Genomic DNA, 22,500 nt, shown 5'->3' with positions numbered 1-22,500 from the left:
AACAAATTCAATTAGGTTAATTTTGATTAAATTCAGTTCAATAAAAGTGTCAATGTTGCAAAATTCATAAATTCCAAAACTTATTTATTTCAGTTGAGTTCAGTGTTGATTTATTCAGTTTAATAGCAGTGTCACCGTTACAAAATTAATCAATTATTAAACAAATTAAGTTAATTTTGATTTAATTCAGTTCAATAAAAGTGTCAATGTTGCAATATTAATAAATTCGGAAACTAATTCAATTTAGTTCAGTTCAATCTTGATTTTATTCAGTTTAATAACTATGTCAATGTTGCAAAATTAACAACTTATTAAACAAATTCAGTTCATTTTGATTCAATTCAGTTCAATAACAGTGTCAATGTTGCAAAATGTATCAATTCTGAAACTAATTAATTTGTTCAGTTCAATGTTGATTTAATTCAGTTTAATAACAGTGTCAATGTTGCAAAATTCATCAATTATGAAATAAATTCAGTTCCTTTTGATTCAATTCAGTTCAATAACAGTGTCAATGTTGCAAAATTCATCAATTATGAAATCAATTCAGTTCCTTTTGATTCAATTCAGTTCAATAAAAGTGTCAATGTTGCAATATTAATAAAATCGGAAACTAATTCAATTTAGTTCAGTTCAATCTTGATTTAATTCAGTTTAATAACTATGTCAATGTTGCAAAATTATCAACTTATTAAACAAATTCAGTTCATTTTGATTCAATTCAGTTCAATAACAGTGTCAATGTTGTAAAATGTATCAATTCTGAAACTAATTAATTTGTTCAGTTCAATGTTGATTTAATTCAGTTTAATAACAGTGTCAATGTTGCAAAATTCTTCAATTACTAAGCAAATTCAGTTCCTTTTGATTCAATTCAATTCAATAACAGTGTCAATGTTGCAAAATTCTTCAATTACTAAGCAAATTCAGTTCCTTTTGATTCAATTCAATTCAATAACAGTGTCAATGTTGCAAAATTCATCAATTATGAAATAAATGCAGTTCATTTTGATTCAATTCAGTTCAGTAACAGTTTCAATGTTGCAAAATTCATCAATTATGAAATAAATTCAGTTCCTTTTGATTCAATTCAATTCAATTCAATAACAGTGTCAATGTTGCAAAATTCATCAATTATGAAATAAATGCAGTTCATTTTGATTCAATTCAGTTCAATAACAGTGTCAATGTTGCAAAATTCATCAATTATGAAATAAATTCAGTTCCTTTTGATTCAATTCAGTTCAATAACAGTGTCAATGTTGCAAAATTCATCAATTATGAAATAAATTCAGTTCCTTTTGATTCAATTCAGTTCAATAACAGTGTCAATGTTGCAAAATTCATCAATTATGAAATCAATTCAGTTCCTTTTGATTCAATTCAGTTCAATAACAGTGTCAATGTTGCTAAATGAATCAATTATGAAATCAATTCAGTTCCTTTTGATTCAATTTAGTTCAATAACAGTGTCAATGTTGCAAAATTCATCAATTATGAAATAAATGCAGTTCATTTTGATTCAATTCAGTTCAGTAACAGTTTCAATGTTGCAAAATTCATCAATTATGAAATAAATTCAGTTCCTTTTGATTCAATTCAATTCAATTCAATAACAGTGTCAATGTTGCAAAATTCATCAATTATGAAATAAATTCAGTTCCTTTTGATTCAATTCAGTTCAATAACAGTGTCAATGTTGCAAAATTCATCAATTATGAAATCAATTCAGTTCCTTTTGATTCAATTCAGTTCAATAACAGTGTCAATGTTGCTAAATGAATCAATTATGAAATCAATTCAGTTCCTTTTGATTCAATTCAGTTCAATAACAGTGTCAATGTTGCTAAATGAATCAATTATGAAATCAATTCAGTTCCTTTTGATTCAATTTAGTTCAATAACAATGTCAATGTTGCTAAATTAATAAATTATGAAATAAATTCAGTTCCTTTTGATTCAATTCAATTCAATGACAGTGTCAATGTTGCAAAATTAATAAGTTATGAAATCAATTCAGTTCCTTTTGATTCAATTCAGTTTAATAACAGTGTCAATGTTGCAAAATTCATCAATTATTAAACAAATTTAGTTCATTTTGATTCAATTCAATTCAATAACAGTGTCAATGTTGCAAAATTCATCAATTATGAAATCAATTCAGTTCCTTTTGATTCAATTCAGTTTAATAACAGTGTCAATGTTGCAAAATTCATAAATTATGAAATCAATTCAGTTCCTTTTGATTCAATTCAGTTCAATAACAGTGTCAATGTTGCTAAATTAATCAATTATGAAATAAATTCAGTTCATTTTGATTCAATTCAATTCAATAACAGTGTCAATGTTGCAAAATTCATCAATTATGAAATCAATTCAGTTCCTTTTGATTCAATTCAGTTCAATAACAGTGTCAATGTTGCAAAATTCATCAATTGTGAAATCAATTCAGTTCCTTTTGATTCAATTCAGTTTAATAACAGTGTCAATGTTGCTAAATTCATCAATTATGAAATCAATTCAGTTCCTTTTGATTCAATTCAGTTCAATAACAGTGTCAATGTTGCTAAATGAATCAATTATGAAATCAATTCAGTTCCTTTTGATTCAATTTAGTTCAATAACAATGTCAATGTTGCTAAATTAATAAATTATGAAATAAATTCAGTTCCTTTTGATTCAATTCAATTCAATGACAGTGTCAATGTTGCAAAATTAATAAGTTATGAAATCAATTCAGTTCCTTTTGATTCAATTCAGTTTAATAACAGTGTCAATGTTGCAAAATTCATCAATTATTAAATAAATTCAGTTCATTTTGATTCAATTCAATTCAATAACAGTGTCAATGTTGCAAAATTCATCAATTATGAAATCAATTCAGTTCCTTTTGATTCAATTCAGTTCAATAACAGTGTCAATGTTGCAAAATTCATCAATTGTGAAATCAATTCAGTTCCTTTTGATTCAATTCAGTTTAATAACAGTGTCAATGTTGCAAAATTCATCAATTATGAAATCAATTCAGTTCCTTTTGATTCAATTCAGTTCAATAACAGTGTCAATGTTGCTAAATTAATCAATTATGAAATAAATTCAGTTCATTTTGATTCAATTCAGTTCAATAACAGTGTCAATGTTTCAAAATTCATCAATTATGAAATCAATTCAGTTCCTTTTGATTCAATTCAGTTTAATAACAGTGTCAATGTTGCAAAATTCATCAATTTGGAAATAAATTCAATTTAATTACAGTCTCAATGTTGCAAAATTAATAAATTATGAAATAAATTCAGTTCATTTTGATTCAATTCAGTTCAATAACAGTGTCAATGTTGCAAAATTAATAAATTCGGAAAAGAATTCAATTCAGTTCAGTTCAATGTTGATTTAATTCAGTTCAATAACAGTGTCAATGTTGCAAAATTAATAAATTCGGAAAATAATTCAATTCAGTTCAGTTCAATGTTGATTTAATTCAGTTCAATAACAGTGTCAATGTTGCAAAATTAATCAATTATGAAATAAATTCAGTTCCTTTCAATGTTGTTTCAATTCAGTTTAAATAGTGTCCATTTTGCTAAATTCATCAATTATTAATTAATCAAATTAATAATTTCGGAAACTAATTAATTTCTGTTCAATTAAATCTTGATTTAATTCATTTTAATAACAGAGTGTCAATGTTGCAAAATTCATAAATTCCGAAACATATTCAATTATGTTCAGTTGCGTTAAGTGTTGATTTATTTCAGTTTAATAACAGTGTCAATGTTGTAAAATTAATCAATTATTAAATTGAGTTCATTTCAATGTTGCTTCAATTTCATTTCAATAGTTTAGATATTTCTATGGGAAAACAAGCCAATAATACTGAGGAAGAACATTGATATTTGCAGTGCAGTGTAAAACGTAAACTAAAATGAAAATATAAACAACAATAGTTAGTTTACAGTGCAGTCAGTAAATATCTGAACCATGACGCGGATCAGTGTTTGGATTCAGCTGCTGAAAGCAGTCCAGTCCCTGATCCTGTTATCCGTGTTTTCATATTCCAGCGGTTAAACTAGATGTTGTGTGTCCGTGTGGATATCAGCCGTTTCTATTTCTGCCCCTCACTGAAAGCCTATTTAAATCCACGTGTCTGTCTGTCTCTCTCTCCGCCTCAGTAATTTAAGCTCTGCTCTGTCTCTCTCTCGTCTCATTTGGGACTTTCCCTGCTCGAGGACGGACGTCCGTGCGGATCCAGCCGGACTTTTGCAGTTTTTCCTCTCCTCCGTGTGGAATACTTTGTTTTTCCTGACTTTTCCGTCATCTTTCTCTCTCTCTCTCTCATGTGATCTGAGCGTGTGGTACTTCTCTGATCGTATGTCCATGTGTTATTAACTGTATTAAAAGTGTATTTTTTTTATACTTTCTAACATGTCTCACTCCTGATTGAGAGAGAGTGAGACAGGTGAAGAGAGCGAGACATGGAGTTGCACTTTTTCCGATTCGCCGTTTGTATTTGATCGTCGGAGCGATGGCGCAGAGAAGCAGGGATGGTGTAGGTAGGAATGACTGTGTGTTTGAAAGTCTGTGTGTGTGTGTGTGTGTGTGTGTTTGTTTGTTTGGAGGTCTGCCTTAGAGATCACTCTGTGTGTGTGTGTGTGTGTGTGTGTGTGTGTGTGTGTGTGTAAAAGCTGAGCTGTCAACACATTCACACACACTGTAAATCAAGCACTAAACACACACACTCACGTCTGCTTTGTGTCTGTAAAAGTAAATATTAGAATTAGTTGAGAGTCATGAACCATAAATAATTTTCATGCCGTTTCGTTCTTCCGCCGAGTTTCCTGCATGTCGTTCTGCTTATCGTCCAAATCTTATTCTAAAGAAATGCCTTTCTTGCAATAAAGTTCCTGTTTCAAAGCAGCTCCTCAGTAATAAACAGTAAATAATAGTGTTAATGTTGTAAAATTCAGTTCAATAACACTGTCAGTGTTGCAAAGTTCCAATCCAATTCATTTAAATTTGATTCAATTCAGTTTAATAAGTGTCAATGTTGCACAGTTAAACACAGTTCAATGTTGGTTCAATTAATTTCAAAAACAGTGTTTATGTTCACACTTCAGCAATTATGGGAAAAACATTTAAATTTTATTCAATTCAGTTCAATAACTGTTGATGTTGCAACATTAATCAATTAAGAAACAAATTCTGTTCAGTGTTGATTTAATTCAGTTTAATAACGCTGACAATGTTGCAAAATTAATCAATTATTAAACTAATTAAATTTGGTTCAGTTTGATTCAATTCATTTCAATAACAGTGTCGTGTTGCAAAAGTAATCAATTATGAAACGAATTCAATTCAGTTCGATTTAATTCAGTTTAATAAGTATCAATGTTGCATTGATACTCATCAATTTTTAAATATTCAGTTCAGTTCAATGTTGATTCAGTTCAGTTCAGTAACAGTTTAGTGTTGATTTAATTCACTTTACTAACAGTATCGACGTTGCAAAATTCATCAATTATGAAACTAATTTAATTCAATTCAGTTCAGTGCTGATTTAATTCAGTTTAATAACAACATTGATGTTTAAAAATTCATCAATTATTAAACGTTCAGTTCAATAACAGTGTCAATGTTGCAAAATGTATCAATTATGATTTTTTTTTAATTTGATTAAATTCGGTTCTGTAATGCTGTCAATGTTGCAAAGTTCATCAATTATGAAGCTAATTCAATTCAGTTCAGTGTTGATTTTATTCAGATTAATAACAACATTGATGTTGCAAAATTCATCAATTATTAAACATTCATTTCAGTTCAGTAACAGTGTCAATGTTGCAAAGTTCATCAATTATGAAACTAACTAAATTTAATTCAGTTTGATTCAATTCAGTTCAATAACCGTGTTGATGTTGCAAAATTCATCAATTATGAAGCTAATTCAATTCAGTTCAGTGTTGATTTTATTCAGATTAATAACAACATTGATGTTTCAAAATTCATCAATTATTAAAACATTCATTTCAGTTCCATGTTGTTTCAATTCAGTTCAATAACTGTTGATTTTGCAAAATGTATCAATTATGAAGCTAATTCAATTCAGTTCTGTGTTGATTCTATTCAGTTAGATATGTTGCAAAATTCATGAATTATGAATTTAATAATCCTTATTGTTGCTTTGTGATTTCTGCGCTCCTTGGCTATGGCAGTTATCACTTCAGCTGGCCGTTGCCGTTCCTTCAGCAGCTGTTGCTTAAAGTTTCCAATGTCAGTATTGCTTTATTCTGAAAGAGAACGGCCATTTAATCATTTTTTTTCTCATGTGATTCTCCTTGTTCGTTCAGAATTGTGTCCCATCATGGAGGTGAACGTTGTTTAATGTTGACCGCCTCTCGTTCTCTCTAGATAATCAGTTCAGGATGTCGATTCTGGAGCGCCTGGAGCAGATGGAGCGCCGAATGGCAGAGATGTCAAATAACAATCAGCAGCATCAACATATGAATCACTATCACCAGCAGCTGTCCCGGAATCAGAGCTCTGCTCCGCGCTTGACTCCCGAAAACCAGGTACACACACTGGAGTCTCTGTTTCTGACATTCACCTCTGATAGGCTGATTTCACACCATCTCCTGTAGTCCGTGCTCACAGGTTTATCAGTCCAGCAGGAAACAAAGGTTTGATTCTCGGACCGATACAAATACGATGTCCAGTACAAACATCTAAACATTCATAAATCAAGATATATTTACTTTAGTATATATTTATTTTAGCACAATGACAAGATAAAAAGTGTTGTTTTATGAAAAAAACCTTCAAAATGAAACAACTTTACACTTAAAATAAGAAAAAAATGTCTATCAGTGTGGTATGAAAAAATAAACTTAATTTAAAGGGAAAGCACGATTATTTTTCTGTCCCCATTGGCAGATTTTGTTGTTGTTGTTTAAGACATAAACTTAACTTTTGATACATTTTTCAGAAAACAAGACTTAATATGTCAGTCATTTTGCTTCTCCAGTAAATTTATCTTGATTGAAGAATGTTTAGATATTTGTGCTGGAAAACAAGACAGAAATACTGAGGAAGAGACATTTTTTTGCAGTGTGATGAGGAAGAATTGGATGGTTTTTCTACAGGGAGTGATGATGTTTTCCAGCACAAATATCCAAACATTCTTCAATCAAGACCAGGGTTATTATCATCAAATAAAACTTAAAAAAATAATAAAAAATAAAGGGTTAATTCTCTCATCATTTACTCATGCTCATGTCGTTCGAAACCTGTAAGTCTTTTGTTCGTCTGAACACAAATGAAGATCTTTTTATTGAAATCTGAGAGATTTGAAAGTCTATTCACACTTCAAAAATAGATCATAAAACGAATCCATATGAATCGAGCAGTTTAAGTCTTCTTGAAAAGACACGATCGCTTTATATGATGCACATTGATCAGCGAACTTACAGCACTCAAATATGGTAAATATACTTGGATTAAACGACTTCATTCATATGGATTTATTTTACAATATGAGCTTTTTGAAATGTCAAGACTTTCAGTAGAATCTCTTTTAGATTTCATTAAAATGTCTTTGTCATATATCATATTTGTAACATCATTAGTTAACGTTAGTAACTATCGTTAACTATCATTGAGCAATACATTTGTTACAGTATTTATTAATCTTGCTTAATGTTAATAAAAATACAACTGTTCAATGTTAGTTCATGTCAGCTCACGCCCATTACATAATATTAACAGATACAATTACAAAATTTGAATAATGTATGTACTTGCATCGGTAGATTTCAATTATAATAATCTGTAAAGGCGATACATTTATAAATGAGCCCCCCCCCTCCCCATTTCAGCAACACTTATATACACCTATACACATTCCTGTCTATATTCTGAAGGTTTGTACTGAGGGGCTTGTTCATATATCATTCACACTGGTTTATATAACCCTTTATTCCTAAATATATGCTGAAAGTGTTTTTTCCCCTGTGTATTACAGTATTTTATGATTTATGCAGTGATAAAAAGAGATATCCAAAATCCCCTTGCCAAAAACCTTTATCTCTAGCATGTCAACAAAATCAAACAAGAACTTTGAATCTGACTTTATCCAATGTTCAGATTAATCTCTGGAAGTGTATGCAAATTAGTGCACATTTAATTAGATAATGCCTCAATTGCGTATTTAAACATAACATTCATATTATATTATATAAGCTATATTATATATTAATTATATATTATAGCTTTTTAGCATATGCAAATATAGATTTTGTTAAATGTTGAAATTAACATTAGGTAAGAGTAATACATGCCGTTTGCTGTAGAATTATTGTTCATTGTTAGCTAACTAATGTTAAGTTTTATCCAAGCCAAAAGAGAAGCAATTCGTCAAGGATCCAACAATATTCGTCGTTATATGACAAGTTTATGAAGCAAGCTAGAGAAGAGGAGAAATGCGGAGAAGAAATTGTTTTTTTGTGCTTGTAAGTGCATTAAAATATTAATAAACGCTATAATACTATCTCAGTGATACTAAAATAACAGTGGTGTGTTGATGAGCGCTGGATTTATGAACGTGCGTTATCAGGGTTAGTGGGGGAATGTCAACTTTGCCGGTGACATCACTTCAGAATGCGAGTATTAATAGCGCTTTTTCCATGTTGGTGCGTCACACACACACACATTACAGTTCAGGTTTTCCACATCTGATTCTCCAGTAAAGTCCTGTAGTTTCTGAACTAGTCTTCAGGTTTAGTGCTGATGGTTTTGATACTAAAACCTCGTCTGTGTTTGTGAGAATCATCTGGCTGATTCATGTTATTCATTTTTAGTTTTTCCACTCTTACGTCAATACAGCACGAGGATGGACTGAGAGACCGATACAGACAGACAGACAGGAGGGGAAAAACTGAGGGAGGGTGTGTGTGTGTGTGTGTGTGTGTGTTGAGGGATAACTAACCAAAAGTAGTCATGTTACCTCCTCATCCTAACTACGTCAACACTAATTCATTCTATCTAAACTGGTCTAACCAACTAAATAATTGCAGAACTTCATGGATTTATATAGAAATCAGTTTCAGTAACGTAACTGGTTAATCTAAACCTATTTCAGACGCTGTAGCAACCATCCGGTTGACGTTAAATCGCTGACGTTAAGCGATTTGTTTGACTGAACTGTTCAAACTGATTGATTTGAGTCCCTGTGTTGCTTTGAGCATCTTTATGTTGTGAGATATTCAGTGAATGTCACTGTTTTCTGTTTTATTTTTTGTATTCAGTGTAAATGTATCTGCTCAAGGCCAGACACTACAGGTGAGTATAGGGTAAATATGTAAGCTAATGGATGATATCATCATACTTCCCCAGCTAATTAATTACAGTATATTAAGACACTTGCTTCATATTACAAGTTTTCTGAAATGTTATGTTTATGTGCGCAGTTGAGGCATTATCTAATTAAATGTGCACTAATTTGCATACATTTCCAGAGATTAATCTGAACATTGGATAAAGCCAGATTCAAAATTCTTGTTTGATTATGTTAACATGTTAGAGTTAAAGGTTTTTAGCAAGGGGATTTTGGATATCTCTTTTTATCACTGCATAAATCATAAAATACTGTAACACACAGGGAAAAAAGGCATTTTACGCATATATATTTAGGAATAAAGTGTTATATAAATCAGTGTGAATGATATATGAACAAACCCCTCAGTACAAACCTTCAGAATATAGATAGGAATAAAACTCTAAGTTTTGGTGTATGTAAGTGAGGCTGAAGTGGAAGAAAAAACTATTTTATAAATATATCGCCTTTACAGATGTATTACCGAATTATGTATTATAATTTAAATCTACAGACACAAATAGGTAAAGTGCAATAAATTAAGCTCTTAAATGTGATCAAAATTCATCAACTATCACTGAAATATTTACTACTATGTGTAACTCTCTCATAATACATTATTATAGGGAAATATTGTGAAAATAGTTTAATATTTTTAACAAATAGGCATAAAATGAATGAGTGTTTATTGGGAAAATTAGTTTAAAGCGGTACTTCACCGCTGGCAAAATGGGCTTTCAATAAAAGTTGTCTGCCTATACAGTTGAAAGGCAAAAAAAAAATTTAATTGGTGCTACCTGACTAGAGAAAACGGAGAAAAAGGGCTATGGTCTTCCCTTTTGCCAAATCGGTAGGAAAACACATAATGCACTGGGCATGTTGCCATCCAAGGCCAGTCTGCTATGGATATGCTTACCAGAGTCAAACACCGCCTTGCTTTTGTAGGAAATACTTCTTCGTAAACTTTTAGTCATAATAGTGTCGACTTAAATTGGTGTTGTGTAAGAATTCAAGGAGTAAACATTTAGCTGTTGTTACTCTCGGTTTCCAGGGGAATTGTGGGCAGTGGACAAAGTCTGCAAAGAATCGTAAATACAGAGACAATGCCACAACGGACGGTTTGCAGTCAACGTTTCAAACTGGATGACCACGAACAGTGTTTTAGGCCAAATGGAGGGGGAAAACTGAAAGAATCTGCCGTTTTCACTAGTTGTCAAAAGTTTAATGGCAGGTTTTTACTGACAAATAAACGTGAATTTCTCGGGTAAACGAATAAACATTGGTCATTTACATATACTACCGACATTGTAAATATACGAAAGTGTGTTGAAAATCGGCAAAGTTGCACTTTAATTTTATATTTAGAAATATGTATTTAAATATATGTATATGTATATATGTATTTCTAGGGACAATAGCTTATTTTTATATTTAAAAAACAAATACAGATAAAAGGAATATTCTTGATTTATTTATTTATTATAGACATTAAGCATTTTTTCCCACAGCATAAATGCATAATTTTGGGGAGAGAAAAGTTTAATGTTTATATTTATTTATGTTGTTATTATTATTTTTTTAGTATTTTATTAAATATTGTATGGGTTTATTTATATTACATTATATAATTAAGAATAAACCTAAATAAATAAATACATGTATTGTATACCCTTTCCTTTTCCATCCTGATTCATGTTAAATGCAAGTGTATTGCATTTAATGCAATTCATTTTGAAACCAGCTTCAGAATCACTGAAGTCTGAATCAAGTCTGAATCAAAATCCTGAGTTTGGTGTGATGAAAACGGGGTCCAATCCAGTAACAGTTTTTCCTCTGAAGTGTCATTAGATCAGTATATCATCTGGCAAACACGGCTTTGTTCTTCTGGTGACTGATATAAACCTGTGAACTCTGAGAAATTAGTGTTATTTTTCTCAAGTAGACATATGAAGGTGTGTTAATGTGCTAATGAGGATGTATCTGTGTGTGTGTGTGTGTGTGTGTGTGTGTGTGTGTGTGTGTGTGTGTGTGTGTGTGTGTGTGTGTGTGTGTGTGTCAGTCGGGGCTTTGGTTTGAGCGCAGGATTGTAGCAGTGTGTGAGCGGATGATGGCCGGCGGTCGGTGGGGACGAGACGGCGAGACGGACAGACTCACACACTCCGTCAGACACAGAGGAATGACGTTACTGCACCTCGCCGCCGCTCAGGGATACACACAGCTCATACACACACTCATACGCTGGAGGTAACGCACACACATAATCATGGTAACATTTTACAGTAAGGTATTTAGTTAATGGCAGATAATATAGATTGTTTTAAGCAAAAACTCACTTAATTTTGATTTCGCCCCCAGAAATTTTTACTCATCTAGTAAATTAATCTTGATTTAAGAATTTTAAATATTTGGACTGGAAACAAGAAAAAATACCTAATAAGAAGAGCATTTTTTGCAGTGTAGTCAAATCTTTTGATCATTTAAAATATAATAGGCCTTTGTTGACTACATTCCAAATAAAATAAACTACTGTTGCTCTCTGTCACATAGGCCTACCTGAAGCTCTTTCATTATGCAGCTAATTATGCGGGCTATTATGTTCTCTCAGGTGATACTCATCATTATTCATTAGATATAACGCCTCCTCGCATATTGGCTTTGTGAAGAAAAACTCTTACAAATTTAAAATGAATATATTGTTTTATGTGAATGAGTAGGCCCAATGATTCTCACATCAGTTTAAAGAAAAAACTCTATGCAAATACACCCTGGAGTCAGGGGCGTAAATTTGATCTAACAGTAGGGGGGGACGATAAACATGAAATTTCTCAAGAGCAATTTTTGAAGGGGACACAAATAATACAGCCAAAATCGTACTTGTAAGGATATGTGTACCACAAAAAAAAAAAAAAAAAAAACAATTTGTGCATTTGGCGTTTTGGTGCACTGAAAATTTGTCTAATGTCCGTTTTTCTTTCCTCTGTCATTTTCTCTGACCAACAACACAAAGCAATAGTTGTTTAAATATGAGTACGGTTCACCACACAGTCATATTATATAAAATTATCTTGCATCCTCCACATAGTATTTTATACTATGATATTCAGATCTTTAGATATTCAACTGCAGCAAGCCCTCTGATCTGCCAATTATCATATTGAGCAAAACCCGACATAGATCTGGCGGAGCGGCCGTCCGCATTTACTTTAGATTTGGAATTAGCGCCAATTCGAGGGCGGGTTGCTTGAATTATGGATTCATTAGCCTATTATTCTTAATGAAAAACACAGCAAGAAAACAGTACAATGGCACACTCCCTTAAATAGGCACTTTTACATTTCGTTTTGAAACCAAAACTTCCGCGATCATTTTGTCTGTCAGCTGTTTGCTCGTTCGGCTCGTGCTGTATTGAGCAGTTGCCTAATCTGTATTAAAGAGAAAAGAGTCACTTCATCTGATGTTTAAAGTGAATAAAATAGCATTGACAGCTTACTGATGTTTCACAACTGCTGTCTGAAGAGCTTTGTTCTCTCCCCAAACTTGTGGTGGTAGTTTTTTTACGTTCTATGGGTAACGTTAGTTGAGGTGCGCGGTGGATCAAACCACTGTGGGGCAAGGGGGAGGGGGGCTCAAAATGTTTCTAAACTTAAACGCATTTTTTGTCCCGTTTGCTTTTGTATTGTTTTACCACTTACACATTTATTTTAAGTATATATCATTATATTATTTACAATACTCAGCATGGTTTTTAGGGGGGGACAGCCCTCAGATTGGGGGGGTCCTGTCCCCCCCGTCCCCCCCGTGATTTACGCCCCTGCCTGGAGTCAAAAGTCTTGTGAACACATATCTATTGTGTGTTTTGAGGCCTTAATTTTAAAGCAAAAATCATGCATAAACATTTTTCTCTCAAAAATACAAGCCTGTACATGTTGCTCACATATTCTGGTAGCCCAGTTTGTGCTGAATACAGTGTAATTACACTTTTGCCATTAATGTGTTTATAAACAACTGAAAAAAGCACAAATGAAGAGCATGTAAAAACTTCTAAAGGGCCCCAAAACAGCTCAGACTTCAGAGGGTTAAAATCTTTTTAAAGCAATCTTTATTAATGTTAGTAAAAATATTAGTTCACAGTGCATTGACTAATATTAACAAATGCTGTAGAAGGTAACACATGGAAGCTTAATGCAAAGTTATGAGCAGATTGATTTGCATCTTTAAATATTCGTGTCGTCACACTTTAGGATTTCAAAAACAGATGAACATGATTAAACATGATGAAAAACTGAAATGAAAAAGACATTCTGGTGACCTTTAATCTTCAATCTTGATGTTTAAAAAGGTTTTTGTGTGTTTACGGGTGTTTGTTTGTGCCCCTGTTATCAGGAGCATCAGTGTGAACAGTCTGGATCTGGAACAGGAAGTGGATCCTCTGAACGTTGATCATTTCTCCTGCACACCTCTGGTACGTGTCACACACACACACACACACACACACACACACACACACACACACACACACACACACACACACACACACACACACACGTTTGTTTTTGTGAAATGTGAGGACATTCCATAGGCGTAATGGTTTTTATACAGTACAAACCATATTTTCTATCCCCTTACACTGCCCCTAAACCTACCCATCACACACACACACACACACACACACACACACACACACACACACACACACACACACACACACACACACACACACACACACACACACACACACACACACACACACACACACACACACACACACACTGCCCCTGCCCCTAAACCTACCCATCACACACACACTGACCCTGCCCCTAAACCTAGCCCTCACAGGAGACTGTGCAGTTCACTTTCTGTGAAAAAACCTTGTTCTGTGATTTATAAGCATTTTGAAAAGTGAGGACATGGGGAACGTCCTCATATTTCACCCTCTTTTTGTCATACCTGTGTCATTATACACATTTGTGTCCTGATATTTCACAAAAACATGCCCACACACACACACACACACACACACACACACACACACACACACACACACACACACATACATATAGTGTCTTCTTTTTTTGTCCTGTAGTGTGTATGTATTTACACACACTAGCAGATAATGTGATAATGACCCAGAATGTGTGTGTGTGTGTGTGTGTGTGTGTGTGTGTGTTCAGATGTGGGCGTGCGCTCTGGGTCATCAGGCGGCCGCGGTGTTGTTGTACCGCTGGAGCAGCGCGGCTCTGGGAATCCCAGACTCTCTGGGTCGTCTGCCTCTGGCCGTGGCTCATTCACGAGGACACACACGGCTGGCGCGCTGTCTGGAGGAGTTACACACACACTCTCAGATGCAAGAACACACACCTGACACAGCCTCGCCTCCGTACCGGCCCCCGTCTCCACTGTCCAGCAGCCCCGACACGGGTAACAACACACACACACACACACTGCGCTCCACGTGCTTTAGATCGGCTGGGACTGTCTAGTTATGAAGCATGTTCAAAAAGCTGTCAATTTTTTTTTCATAAAACGTAATATTTGATTAAAATGTTGACAATAATAAGTCCCTATGAAATCTGAGTTATTTTTTCCAACTTCTGTTTTTTTAATATTTTTTATTCTGAATTCTATTTTAATTGAATTAAACAAAATTATGATTACAAAAAAAAAGTAAAGCATGTCTAATCAAATTCATAAAATGTTTACAATTTAATATTTGATTGAAATGTTAACAATAATAATAAGGCCCTATGAAATCTTATTTATTTTTTCCAATTTCTGTTTTTTATTTTATTTATTTTATTCTTTTTATTCTTCAATGAAACAATTATGATTACATAAAAATAAAAAAAATTAAAAGCATTTCTAATCAAATTCATAAAATGTTTACAATTTACAATACAATACAATTTAATATTTGATAAAAAAAGAAATTCTGTTTAAAAAAAAAATTCTGAATTCTTTTTTAATTAAATTAAACAAAATTATGATTACATTTTTATGTTTTTAAAACAAAAGCTTGTCTAATCAAATTAATAAAATATTGAAAATTTAATATTTTAATAAAATGTTAACAATAACATCAAATCATTTTTATTTTTTCTCAAATTCGAAAAATTCGTTTGGTTTTATTTTTCTTTATTTTTAATTGATTTAAACAAAAAACAATAAAATTAATATATTCAAAAGAAGGAAATGCATTAAACATTGATAATGTAATATTTTACTTTATATTTAAATATTTTTATTAAACAAATTAATTTAAAGAGTATGTCTGATCAAATTCTTAACTTATAATAAATATTTTATTTAAATGTTAACAAAATTAAGTAAGTTTACTTTTTTCCAATTTCTGTTGTCTTATTTTTTCTTAATTCTGCTTTAATTAAATTAAACAAAATTACAATAAAGTTTAATATTTAAAAAAAAACATGTCTGATCATAAAACATTGACAATTTAATATTGTCTTAAAATACGAAATCGGTTTTATTATTTTCTAAATTCTGTGCTTTCTGTTTTATTTTTCCGGAATTTCGATTCAATTAAATACAAAAAATTTAATAATTTTTTTATATTCAAAAAGCGTGTCTAATCAAAAATCTTAACTATTTTATTAAAATTTTAACAATAATAAGGCCCTTTTTGTTGTATTTAATTATTCTGAATTCTGTGTTTTATGATTAAATACAAATTTGTAATCCGGAATTAATGGAATTGACGCAACAATGGATGTTTACTGTATAAATTGATATTCCTTACAATTTATTAAACCATTATTTTATTATTATTATTTATTATGACAAGTACATTTTACTATACAGTCTTCTGCTAATTCTGTAGATGTTTTCATGAGCTCTATTTACAGTTCTATTCTATTTACAGTCTATTTACTCTCTCTCTCTCTCTCTCTCTCTCTCTCTCTCTCTCTCTCTCTCTCTCTCTCTCTCTCTCTCTCTCTCTCTCTCCCCCTCTCTCTCCCTCTCTCTCTCTCCCTCTCTCTCTCTCTCTCTCTCTCTCTCTCTCTCTCTCTCTCTCTCTCTCTCTCAGGTTTGAGTTCGTCCAGCAGTGTCCCCTCCCCCAGTGACCCGCCCTCCCCCTCCCCCAGCTCCGCCTACTCCAGTGGTTCGCTCCCTGACCCCATGGACTCCGCCTCTTCCCCCTCCTCCCCGTTCTCGGTCCCGCCCCCTACCGGTTCCACAGACTCGCTCTTCCTCATGGACTGTGAGGCCGCGAGTCCCTCCGAGCCGCCCGTCTCGCTTCACTCTGAGCTGGCCGACGAGCTGCTCGACTACAGCGAGAACGCCGAGAACGAGGACTATCTGTCTGCCGAGGTCTTACAGGTCAGTCACATGACTTGATGACATCTGATTGGACAAAGTATTCCAGTCTCCGCCTCCTCACACAGTTATTGAGCCGTGGCATTTTGCGATGTTTCACTGTTAGGTTGACATGGCGACTCTGGCCGAGCAGATCATCGAGGCCACACCTGAGCGAATCAAACAGGAGGAGTATAACCGGGAGGCGGAGTCACCGCTCCGAGAGAGGCGGGACAATCCTGCCATTAATGACACCATGCCGTGGCTCGCCACATACCTCGACACCGTGGACAGGTGCATACACACAAACAACACTCACCTCTACATTACTGTTCAAAATGTGTCTTTTAAATAAATTCATACTTTTATTTTTAAGGACGCATTTATAATGTTCCAAAGGATTATATTTACAATAAATGCTGTTCTTTTGAACCTTCTATTCATCAAAGAATCCTGAAAAATACAATCTATCACAGTTTCCACAAAAATATGAGCGGTTTTCAACATTGATAATGATCAGAAATGTTTCTTAAGCAACAAATCAGCATAAATCAATATAATGAATGTGTTAGTTATGATTATATAAAGACATTCTGCATAAGATGATGATTCGCATAATTACAAATGACACACTTTAATTTCTGAATTAAAATCAGTATAAATTAATAAATATAATTAACTAATGTAATAACTTTATTAATTATAATTATATAAAGATTCTAAAAATGACAAACAACACACTTTTAATAACACATTTTAAATTAAAATCAGTATAAATGAATCAATATAATTAATATTATAAGTATAAAAAGATCTTTTGCATAAGATCAGAATAATTTAATGAATATAATTACCGAATATAATTTCTAGATTAATTATAATTATATAATTAAACATTCTATATAAGATGATGATTTGCATAATTACAAATGGCACTTGAGTTTTTAAATTAAAATCAGTATAACTGAATAAATATAATTAATATATTAATTATAATTATGTAAAGACATTCTGCATAAGATGATTCACAAAAAAATACAAATAACACACACATTTTTAAATTTAAATTAATCAATATTATAATTATTATTATATTAATAGATAAATAAATCAGAGTATATACAATATAATCTTTCTGATGTGATTTCAGGGTGAAATGTGACCCAAACATGTTCTTGACATGTTGACGTGAGATTACCTACACTTGTTAAATTATACTTTTCACTTTCTAGTTTGACATTCGTCTGTTGCTTACATTTGTGTGTGTGTGTGTGTGTGTGTAGGAACCTGTGTCCCAGCCCTCCCTCCCTTCTCAGTGATTTGGCACTGCAGAGACTCCGCCCCCCGAGCAGTGTGGCGTGGGCGGAGTTTCTAAACGCCTCAGCCAATGGAAGGATGGAGAGAGATTTCGCCCTTCTGACGCTGACAGACACAGAGCAGAGAGAGCTGTACGAGGCGGCACGCGTCATCCAGAACGCCTTCCGCAGATACAAGGTACACACACAACACACACACACACACATGACAACTGACTGATAGTGTGTGTCTGTGATCTAATAATGATTGGTTGTCTTGATTAGGGGCGGAGACTAAAGGAGCAGCAGGATATGGCCGCAGCTGTGATACAGCGCTGTTACCGCAAATACAAACAGGTATATATCACACACACACGTACACACACACACACACACGTACATTGGTTTTTTTCATTCACTGATTAATTTAGAAATTTTGGGTAAATGCTTCCATGTCTTCTTTCAGACATGTGGAAAGAAAACATCCAAAATACACAATTAAGTTATTATTTTATGACATTTTATCTATTTGCGTCTGTAGATTTCAATTATAATACATATCTGTAAAGGCGATATATTTATAAACTAGTTTTTTCCACCACTTCAGCAACACTTACATACACCACAACTTAGAGTTTTATTCCTATCTATATTCTGAAGTTTTCTACTGATGGGTTTCACACTGATTTATATAACACTTTATTCCTAAATATATGCGGAAATGTATGTTTTTCTGTGTGTTGACAGCATTTTGTGATTTATGCAGTGATAAAAAGAGATATCCAAAATCCCCTTGCCAAAAACCTTTAACTCTAGCTGGTCAACAAAATCAAACAAGAACTTTGAATCTGATTTTATCCAATGTTCAGATTCATCTCTGGAAGTGTATGCCAATTAGTGCACGTTTAACCCCTTAACTGTCGCCCACTTTTTGAGAATGCACTATCCAAACTTAAATGGTTGTAATTCAAGAAGACCTAAGTTTGGTCTTGTTGTAAAGAAGACACTTTGCATATAATTGTGTAAAAACACTTTAAAAAATGAAAGTATGAAAAACTTAAATTTACTGTAAATCAAATGTACTGTACGAAATATTTTTTTAATTTTATCTAAAATATATATTTTGCTAAATAATTTTTACTCTAAAATTACTATAATTTTAGCCATACATCTAACCAAGTTGCGTTTCAAATTTGAAGTTAATATCACAAAAATGTAAGCCCCTATGAGATTTTGTTTAGGCGCTGTACCAAAAGTGCTGATATATTAGTTAAATATTTCACTCTATTTGTCTTGCCATAAGGACATTTTATTCTGATTTTTTATTTTACCGTTTTTTTTCATGGAAGCTTGTTTCCACCACAAAATAAAACATAAAACAGAGTTTTTATCTTACAATTCAGACTTTTCTTACAATTCTGAGGAAAAAAAGTCTGAATTGTAAGATGAAAAAAGTCACGATTACCTTTTTTATTTTCCATTCCATGCTGGAAAAAAAGCTTCCATAGTTTTTACAAATGAGGAAGTCCTGAAAAGGAGGTTTTGTCTGGTTTAGCTCAGTCTGGAATTAAAATATGGTTAGGTAGACACACACACACTTTATACAGAAACACTTTCCGCTTGCCATCCGTTCTGTCCCCACTTTGAACGCCTTTAAAACAGCTTTGAAGCAGCACTTTTATAGCTTTGGCGTTTGACTCTGACCCAGGAGAGAACTCAATATGAATTGTATGTTGTGTTGTGTTTGTATTTCCTTTGTTTGGTTTTATTGATTGCTTTGTACAGCACTCTATAAGAAAAGAAACTAAACTATGTCAAGAAACAAACTGTCACTAAATGTGTGTTTGTGATTGTGTGTGTGTGTGTGTCTTCGCTAACACACTAATATTGCTGCCGTGTCTCTGATCTATCTTCTCCTTTAATTTCATGCTAGCTAACATGGATAGCACTGAAGGTAACGCCTCACTGTTGTGTTTGCACACTCTTCAGCCGTGCAGTGTGTGTTTGTGTGTGTTGCGTTGCCCTCCTGCAGTATCTGTGTGTGACGTGTGTGTTTGTCCTCCTCCAGTACGCCTTGTATAAGAAGATGACGCAGGCGGCCATCCTGATTCAGAGTAAGTTCCGCAGTTATTACGAGCAGAAGAAGTTCCAGCAGTCTCGGCGGGCGGCCGTCCTCATCCAGCAGTACTACCGCAGCTATAAAGAGTACGAGCGCGTCAAGCAGGGGCCGCGCGGCCCCGGGAACCTCAACTCCAAGATCAAGTGAGACGCACACACATTACACAACACTAAAGATCAGTACTCCCTCATGAGTGATTGTGTGGCGCTCACACTCTCCTTCTGTGTGTCAGAGGCTCCTTCCTGACCAAGAAACAGGATCAGGCTGCGCGGAAGATCATGCGTTTCCTCAGACGCTGCAGACACAGGTACACATCCATCCGTCTGTCTGTCTGTCTTTTTGGGTGTTTTAAAAAAAAAAAATCCAGTTTAAACACATTTCAGTCACATTTCACCCTGAAATCACATCAGAAAGATTATATTGTATATTCTCTGATTTGTTTACTAATTATATAATATAATTATAATTATTATATTGATTAATTTAAATGTAAAAATGTGTGTTTTTTTTTTTTTTTTTTTATCATCTTTTGCAGAATGTCTTTATATAGTTATAATTAATATATTAATTATATGTATTCATTTATACTGATTTTAATTTAAAAAATCAAGTGCCGTTTGTAATTATGCGAATCATCATCTTATGTAGAATGTTTAATTATATAATTATAATTAATATAGAAATTATATTCAGTAATTATATTTATTAAATTATTCTGATCTTAAGCAAAATATCTTTTTATAATTATAATATTAACTATATTGATTCATTTATACTGATTTTAATTTAAAATGTCAAGTGCGTTGTTTGTCATTTTTAGAATCTTTATATAATTATAATTAATATAGTTATTATATTAGTTAATTATATTTATTAATTTATATTGATTTTAATTTAGAAATTCAAGTCGTTTTGCCAGTCGTTCCCAAACAAGAAGCCTCAAAATGATTTAAAATAAGACAAAACAAGCATTAGAATCAGCTCAAACACCTAAAAATCACAAAGTCTATTATTTTAATTTAGTTTTTATTTTATTTTATTTATTTTATAAAATTGCACATAAAAATATCCACAATCGTTAATTCTGATCCATTAAAACATGAATAAAAAAATCTCCATAGGCATTTATGTAATCTACATTTTACTAGTAACAATAGGTCACGCTCTGAAATATTTTATTTATATTATTGAGAATTGTGAATAAAAGTAAAAAAAAAAAAATCCTTATTCTTAATTCTTATCCAGTAAGTCATGAACAACTGGTAAAGTCTTAAAAATTAATAAAAATATAAAACAGCATGGGCTTTTTAGGGGCCAAGCACCGAAGGTGCGAAGGCACCTATTGAAACCGTTCCCGTTCTTATTATTATTATTCATCTTCTTCTTCTTCTTCTTCTTCTTCTTCTTCTTCCGCCACGAAGTCTATGGCAGCCCATAGAACCGTATGGTAAAAAGTTGTGAAATTTGGCACACTAATAGAGGACAGTCTGAAATGTCACCGTAGCAAATTTGGAGTCTCAAACTCAATCCCTCTAGCGCCACCATCAGTCCAAAATTTGACTCATGTTTATGCTAATAACTTTTGAACCATAAGGGCTAGAAACAAAATTCTTTTTTCCTCTGATTCCTTGGCTCAAGACGATTCGATTGCACCCTATGACGTCATTTTCCGTCATAAAAATTTTCCCGCCATTTTGAATTTTCCGAGAAACCTACTTTTACGAACTCGTCCTAGACGGTTCATCCGATTTGCACGAAAATTGAACCAGATCATCTTCAGACCATGCTGACAAAAAATCTTGCAAATCAAGTTGATTCGTCAAATCATTTGCGATAAACACGCAAACAAATTTTACGTATCGGTTGCAAAAACACTCTTAAGGCAATATCTCCGCAACGCTTTATCGTATTCAAACCAAACTTGGTACATGTCATCACAAGCATGACTTGAGGCAACATACAGCGTTTCGGCGCAGCGCCACCTATTGGTCCGGAGATACGAAAAATTGCTATTTTTGCTTATAACTTCTGAACTGTTTGTCCAAAAATCATAAAAGTGGTCTCGTTACATTCAGGACGGCATGCCGAGTCGTCTGATATTCAATTTTACCATATCGGCCATTTTGGCTGTCGGCCATTTTGAATTATGTGTTAAAATACTATATTTTACAAACTCATTAGTCTATCGTTACGAAACTTGGTATGTGTCTTCCTTGCTATGCCCTGAAAGTACACAAAAAGTTTTAGGGCAGTGCCACCTTGTGGTCAAAAGATATAACAAACTTGACAAAAATGCTAATAACTTTTGATTAAATTAGCTTAGTTAAATGAAACTGGTCATAATACATTCATTGGCTCATGCCGATTCAATTGCACCCTATGAAGTCATTTTCGGTCATGATAATTTCCCCGCC

At 33.1% G+C, this 22,500-nt stretch overlaps 1 protein-coding gene across 1 annotated transcript in view; it reads left to right on the top strand.

Annotated features, from left to right (window-relative positions):
* The window catches only part of camta2 (calmodulin binding transcription activator 2), a 58,983-nt gene that overhangs the window by 32,220 nt on the left and 4,263 nt on the right, over positions 1–22,500 (top strand). Inside the window, exons 12-21 of the mRNA XM_079803014.1 lie at positions 6,403–6,563; positions 11,421–11,605; positions 13,745–13,823; positions 14,533–14,779; positions 16,404–16,696; positions 16,800–16,966; positions 17,956–18,166; positions 18,253–18,324; positions 20,036–20,229; positions 20,319–20,393. Coding sequence (XP_079659140.1) covers positions 6,403–6,563; positions 11,421–11,605; positions 13,745–13,823; positions 14,533–14,779; positions 16,404–16,696; positions 16,800–16,966; positions 17,956–18,166; positions 18,253–18,324; positions 20,036–20,229; positions 20,319–20,393 — 1,684 coding nt within the window. The remainder of the gene's footprint in view (positions 1–6,402; positions 6,564–11,420; positions 11,606–13,744; positions 13,824–14,532; positions 14,780–16,403; positions 16,697–16,799; positions 16,967–17,955; positions 18,167–18,252; positions 18,325–20,035; positions 20,230–20,318; positions 20,394–22,500) is intronic.

Source organism: Gobio gobio, assembly GCF_949357685.1.
Source record: "Gobio gobio genome assembly, chromosome: 21".
Lineage (NCBI taxonomy): Eukaryota > Metazoa > Chordata > Actinopteri > Cypriniformes > Gobionidae > Gobio > Gobio gobio.
Note: the sequence above shows the minus strand (reverse complement) of the source record. Positions and strands in the feature narration are given on the sequence as shown.